The following is a 7,710-nucleotide window of genomic DNA, read 5'->3' as shown; positions in this document are numbered from 1 at the left end:
GGGGGGGGGGGGGGGGGGGGGGGGGGGGGGGGGGGATTTCAAGGTCCAAAAGTCAGACTATCGTCTGGGATTAGGTGATGGGAGTGGGAGGGAACTTCGCCTGCGGCTAAATTGCAATTCAGGTAGCGCGCTAATCGTACTCCTAACTACAGGATGAAGCGACAAAGGCGACACTCATCAGTGATTCACGGCACTGAGGCGAGTCGAGTCGAGTCGAGTGCATTGTCATGTGCTGGAGACAGACAGAACACAAAAGAACAGAGCGTGGAGACACACCCTGTTCGGTCAGTCCCTGCGATTCCCACAAAGAAATCAGCAAGAGAGAGGCACAGAGAACGTGTCAAGCCTGTAAGATGATTATGGATATGGATAATGGATAATGGAGGATGCCTTCGCTCCAAGCCCCTGACTGTGAGTCGTCTCTGCTGTGCTGTGCCTCAGCTCATGCTCTCACAATCAATGCAAATATGTGTACATATAAAATGTGGCTGCATCAGTGGGAGCAATCCATTTAACCCGGCTCTGATGGAGATGGAGAGCTAGCTGCTCGCTGCTGGCAAAATATTACTTGTTTGCAATTCACGAACAAAGAATGAGAGGAGAGAAAATTCAGTTTTTCATTTGCGTCTGAGTCAGCTATTTACTCACAGAGTTCAGGGATCTCTAGCTCTCTCTCTCTCTCGAAAAGAAGTTGGAGTCAAGGCATCGTCTCGGCCATAAATCCAACGCAACAGCTTGAGAATGTGAAAAGAGAGAGAGACGCAGAGGGAGACACTGAGGGTGGGCGTGTGGCAATAGACCAACCATAATGGTAATCGCCCATGCAGCAGCAGCAGCAACAGCAGATCAGATCCATGGAGCCAAAGCTATAGCCAGAAACAGAGCCAGAGGCGCATATCCGATCGAGGGGGGGGACGGGACTGTGTAAAGACTATTCTACAATTGGGAAAACTGATGGGTAGATACATGCGAGTAAGCAAAAAAAAGTGTATGAATATCGCGAAACGAGTAATCAAAACAGGCAGCCTTATAAGGCGTCAAATGGCCCGAGCCGGGGCCGCGAAAAAATTACTTAACAATTACCGAAAGTGAGTATCGCAGTTGCTGCGTATGTACATAGCTGTTGTCCAATTAAAGAGAAAATATTGCCAAAGTTGTCACTCAATGGGGCATTTGATTTGGGGCTTACTCCCTCTCTCCATGAACAGATGCAGACCCAAAGACAAAGCCAAAGATACAAAGATAATTGCTGCTCAGCGGAGCGTTTTGCATTTGCCCGCAGGCAGCCTTGAGGTTTGCTTATACGGCCACAGACAACCCATGAAGGCATTGGATTGGGAGTACTCCCAAATAGGTACTCGAGTAATGACACGTAAACCGTAAACATACCTACAAAGAGATGGGAAAGAGTGGAGAGAGAGAGGGTAACTTTAGTTGAATGAATACATATTAAGATACACAAAGCAATTATCTAATAAAGTTACTTTTCTCCTTTGAAATTCGACTCATTCCAAGTCCCGATTAAGACCCAATTTCCCTTTCGTCTACACCTTCTTCCAAATGCACTCCATTAATCATTAGTCAATCGGTCGGTCGGTCGTATGACTCACTGGAGGTGGAAGCCCAAGATACATATATACATGTGTAGATCCATCTATGCAGTCAGTATACGTGACTCTTTAGGGCTTCCCTAATTTGGGCACAAAAGAGAATTAACCAGAAAGACACAGGAAGGACAGGGACAAGGCCCACCCTTGCATCCAGGCGACATGGAATGCATTTGACCTGACATATGGAGGAGGAGGAGGCAGAGTAGAGCGACACATATGACAGATAGTGTTTCCAACTATGGCCTCTGTGTCGGTGTGTCGCCGCGTCGGTCGGAGGGTTGCTTATCGTGTGGGCTGCATGCGTCAGCCCGAACAACTCCTCTTCCTCCTCATCATTCTCCTGTTCTGTCCTGTTCTGGCCCTTCGTTGCTCTATCGCGAGCTGAAGCAGCATCGAATTAATATGGGCTCGTCTGTCTGCATTTTGGGTGCGGCCTGCTGCCTGCATTATCGGCTTTCTCCAGAGGTTCTACCATCCATCGTACCATTCATTGGCGGCGAATTAGATCCATGTATTGACTCATACTAAAAGGCTAGGCCCAGACCAGACCAGACCCATAGCCATAGCCATGGCCACCTCACCACACCACATAGCAAGCGATTCAGGCCAGGCTAAGGCAATCAAAATCGACATTTAGTTTTATGGCCAACAACAGAAACAGAAAAACCCGAACGAACATGCAATGTGTCCAGAGTTCAATGCACTTGACTCAGCGTCAGCCTCAAACTCCGGTGCACTCAGATCGCGTGACTTGTTAAATATAGCATATAGAAACAGAAACAACACCTAGAGAGTGCGCCAGCAAAAGAAGAGTGCGGCACGTGACGACATTATGGCTAAAAGTATCCCCATCACCCCGAACATGGATATATGCACGGTAATTATACGAATTGGGGTCGTCGCTGCAGTCCGGGAGAGAGATTGCCACAGTGGACACATAATCGCAGCCCGACACTGTGCAAGAAACCCCCCACCCAGCACGTAGGACCTGCAATTACTCATCAGCCATAGCCATTCCATCGAAAAAGCAGCAAATGATGATGGTAATGGTAATAATCAAGTGCGAATCGAAACAGCTGCAAAAGAATAGTTCCAGCATGAGTCAGGAGTGTGCTGCTGGTGCCACTTATAGACCTCCTCCTTACATATATAAAGTGCTTCCGAAAAACAAAGGCTGAGCGCCATTCAGATCACAAATAATTACAGTGGAGGCTCTTCTGGAGCAGACACCGAAGAATGTTCCAGTGCACTCCACACAGACAGATTCATTGGGGTGGGGAATTCAATCAAGGGAGATGTTGCCCAGAAAGATCGATTTTCAGCCTGTTGGGAGGACAGCGACTAGTTGTAGTACTTTCTGGTACTGCCGAGTGCTGTCCGATCAAGAGAGCCTCAACTGTGTTATTAAACCTATCAAACGGTACAAAAACACATAGTGGGACAGTAGGGGAGGGTTCAAGATGTCCACTGAATTGGTGATATAGAGCAAGGGGAAGGGAAGGGTAACTGGAAACTGGCACACTTTCTGGCCTTGCCGCGACAATCACATGTGTGTGTGTTTGTGGGGTGTGCACTTAACTAGAACCACCACTGTACTACTGCCGCTTAAAATGGTAAAATTTTGAATTCCGGCTGCAGCTGGATCCCATCCCATGGTGCATTGGAGTACATATATCAACTATTGGTTGTTAAGGGCGTTTCCAGGGGGAGAGGGCGGCAGGAAACGCGGCCATAACATTAACTTTATAGCCCGACTCCATTTAACAGCCCAAAATGCGGAAAAAATAAAGGAAACATCAATACAGCGGTAAACGAACACCAGAGAAATATGAATCGAAAGCATAGCAGAGATTATTATTCGAAACGGAAATGCCGGAATAAGAATAAGAGGTAATGGGGAAGCCCAATGCCAAAAGAACCCGAAAGAGTGCAAAAAATAAAGGCGATAAGCGTTTTATTGCAAATTTGTCAAAGAACCACCAATACCAGTGCCACCACACAATTGTTTGAATGTGTGCGCCCGACGCCTACATTACCACACATATACTCGCCATTTAGCCCACACAGATCACAAACTACACGCACACTCCCGCATCGTTTAAAAATGCCGGCAAATTGTGTCCCTTGGAAACTTACTTGCTGCTGGACTTGCTGTCGCTGATATCGTAATTGGAGATCATCTTGCTGCTTTCGATCTGTCGACTTTAGATTTACTGCTCAGAAATATATTCACGTCACGAACGAACACGATTCAATCTAAACAACACAAGTAAATGCAACGGGAAATGTTAAATGTGAATAATGCGCGAAAAGAAAATTGTATAGACAGCAGTGTGACCGCGAATTCGTAGACAAAATATACCGTCAGGGCCTCGTAAATATACCAAAATATACCGTTGCATCTTCAAAATATATCGAACTGTTCCGATGTGTGTCCATGATCGGAAATCATTTTCGCCGATTTTGATATTCTAATAAAGAATATTACTTGGTTGAGATTCTCGACGGCAAGGACCTAATTTTATCCGATTACTTAATACATTTTCTACAATATGGTTTCTTATAAGAACTCTTTTTCTTACAGCTTTTTAAAAGGCTTATACAAAGAAGGAATAAAAAGTTGTCATTTGTTCTACATAGTTACTACACAGTAATTACATACTTGCTACAAATCAAAGATTAATTTGGGAATATGGACTTTATCTATACCCTATGTTGATTAATTAATTAAAAATTATAATTTAAAGGTTCTTAGAAAAGCAGAAACGTGCTTTTAATTATATTTCTTAGTTTCCTTACTGATCCCTACACATATTCTCATTATCTGCCCCTGCCATAAACTGCAAAATTCGCTGAGACAAGTCGAATACATATGTATAAGGTTCATTTAATCGTTATTGAGTCCATTGGAGCCAGATGACATAAATTCATCACTTCCGTTTTTTCTCATGGCTCGAATACGAGTACAAAAATACCACAGAACCTACAAAATCCAATATATGTATACATATGAATACATAGTAAACTACATTTTCTACAAATCAACAAAATATTGATGTAAATAGAAACAGAGACACCTGACGAGGAAATGTGTATACCCTATGTTGATTAATTAATTAAAAATTATAATTTAAAGGTTCTTAGAAAAGCAGAAACGTGCTTTTAATTATATTTCTTAGTTTCCTTACTGATCCCTACACATATTCTCATTATCTGCCCCTGCCATAAACTGCAAAATTCGCTGAGACAAGTCGAATACATATGTATAAGGTTCATTTAATCGTTATTGAGTCCATTGGAGCCAGATGACATAAATTCATCACTTCCGTTTTTTNTAATTTGGGAATATGGACTTTATCTATACCCTATGTTGATTAATTAATTAAAAATTATAATTTAAAGGTTCTTAGAAAAGCAGAAACGTGCTTTTAATTATATTTCTTAGTTTCCTTACTGATCCCTACACATATTCTCATTATCTGCCCCTGCCATAAACTGCAAAATTCGCTGAGACAAGTCGAATACATATGTATAAGGTTCATTTAATCGTTATTGAGTCCATTGGAGCCAGATGACATAAATTCATCACTTCCGTTTTTTCTCATGGCTCGAATACGAGTACAAAAATACCACAGAACCTACAAAATCCAATATATGTATACATATGAATACATAGTAAACTACATTTTCTACAAATCAACAAAATATTGATGTAAATAGAAACAGAGACACCTGACGAGGAAATGTGTATACCCTATGTTGATTAATTAATTAAAAATTATAATTTAAAGGTTCTTAGAAAAGCAGAAACGTGCTTTTAATTATATTTCTTAGTTTCCTTACTGATCCCTACACATATTCTCATTATCTGCCCCTGCCATAAACTGCAAAATTCGCTGAGACAAGTCGAATACATATGTATAAGGTTCATTTAATCGTTATTGAGTCCATTGGAGCCAGATGACATAAATTCATCACTTCCGTTTTTTCTCATGGCTCGAATACGAGTACAAAAATACCACAGAACCTACAAAATCCAATATATGTATACATATGAATACATAGTAAACTACATTTTCTACAAATCAACAAAATATTGATGTAAATAGAAACAGAGACACCTGACGAGGAAATGTGTATTTTTCAAATCTTGTTCCGTTGTTGTAATTCTTGTACATGGACCCTATCCCTTTTAGGATATGTTCAAATTATGTTCAACTGGCTGCTTTTAAGCCGAAGTAATAATGCCAATTGCCTCAGATTGACAAGTTTCTCACATTTCTCTTCTTTTATTTATATGACTGAAACTTCCCGCTGGGAAATTGTTAAGAAAAATGGTGGCACCTGTCGAAAGAGAGCAAATGCGCCAGGGTGACCGTTTATTATATATTTTATACTTTTCGGTATATTTTGACGTCGAAATTGAGTCTGCGGTATATGCACGGTATATCGGTATATATAGGTATATTTCGACAATTTTGCGGTATATTACGGTATATTTGCGAAGGTACCCATTTTTGAGAAGATTTCAAAAAGATTTAAAAGAAAATTATAGACAGGACTGGGAAAGCTCTACCAGACAATAAAAAATGTATATGCAGGAGCAAAATTGGATCGATATCTATTTCAAGGCTTTCAATAGCGACATTATGAGTCGCATTGCATCAATTTGACAACTTTATGGGGCTTTATTACCCGTATCAAGCACTCTCGCGTGAGCGACTGTTTTCTGAAGAGACTTGAATAAAAATCAACTTTAGAAATAGTTTTATGAACAAAAATGTATATCATCCATTATATACATATAAGACAAAATTTAAGGGAGCAAAATGGTTGTGACCATTTCGAGCGCGATAAAATGGATTTCCCTTAACCCAAAGGAAATTGAAGGGATGATGATAGTGAATAGGGTGAATATAAAGAAAAAAAGAGTAGCGCAATTTGTCTTTTAAGGTCTACGAAGAAAGAAAAAAGAAATAATATGGTTTTGGTCCACGGTATGATAAAGTATATTTCGGTATATTTTAGAGGCCCTGACGTTATATTTTATCACTGTCAAATCACGTATGACCACAAAAATATCAAAGATATATTGCGTAATATACCTTTTCATTCAAAGCACTAACCAAATAGTATGAGCTCAGAACAAAAAAAAAATGCAAAAGGTTTCAAGCGCTAATAATTAAAGCGCACATGGAGTCGAGAACATAACCGACGACGAGAACAGAAATTGGAAAGATGCATGTACATATATATCCATATGTGTTTACATATATATATATGTTTTTTTATTTATCTGAAAAGATTTGTCTGTAAAAGATGGATTTGGTAACAATGTTGATAATACGGCAGCAACGAAGTCGAGAAGCGAAGGCGTTTCCATAATATATGCATACAATTTTGAGTAAAGCAGTATAAAATCTGCATATAAAACAATTACAGCATACAATTACAATAACAACTTTTAATGGTATATTTATTTTTTCCAACACCCAAAGGTCCGGCCACCAACCCCACCCCTCATTTTGCACATGTTGCGGTAGGTCAGGCTCATACGCCAAGCCCCGAAAACTAAATCAAATCATCCAAACGAATTTTCGTTACATCGCAGTTCAGAGAGTCAGCCCACCAACACATACATTACTTGCAGTGTCCGTGTGAATAAAGACAGAACCGGTTTGGGCGCTAAAAAATCATTGGCTACACGCACTTATACAAATGTAGCTGGGACTTCTGGCTGCGTGCTCTACACGCACTTATACAAATGTAGCTGGGAATTCTAGCTGCGTGTTCTACACGCACTTATACTTGTAGCTGCGACGTTGGCAGAGGCCTGGGACTTCGCGACGCACATTCTGCGGTGACGTTTCGCTTCCTTTGAATTGACAATCTACTATACTATTTGGTTAGTGTTCAAAGTAAAGCACACGAGTTGAGCGGGATGTATATAGATGTATATTCATGAATACATAAATGTAGATTACAAAATATTCTTCTACATTTTACACAGTGCTGCAAAGCACGAAATTATGAATATTGATACTATCGTATCGAACAAAACAGTGCTGGCCAACGGCCAACATATGCATATATATGTACC

General features: G+C 40.6%; 1 protein-coding gene across 1 annotated transcript in view; it reads right to left on the bottom strand.

The window, feature by feature from the left end:
- The window catches only part of LOC117590181 (microtubule-associated protein Jupiter), a 28,106-nt gene extending 24,173 nt beyond the window's left edge, over positions 1-3,933 (bottom strand). The window contains exon 1 of the mRNA XM_034282584.1: positions 3,747-3,933. Within this exon, the coding sequence (XP_034138475.1) occupies positions 3,747-3,790 (44 nt within the window). The 5' untranslated portion in view covers positions 3,791-3,933. The remainder of the gene's footprint in view (positions 1-3,746) is intronic.
- Positions 3,934-7,710: the final 3,777 nt, after the last annotated feature.

This window comes from Drosophila guanche, unplaced genomic scaffold, assembly GCF_900245975.1.
Source record: "Drosophila guanche unplaced genomic scaffold, DGUA_6, whole genome shotgun sequence".
Classification (NCBI taxonomy): domain Eukaryota; kingdom Metazoa; phylum Arthropoda; class Insecta; order Diptera; family Drosophilidae; genus Drosophila; species Drosophila guanche.
This window is presented reverse-complemented; position numbering and strand designations above follow the sequence as displayed.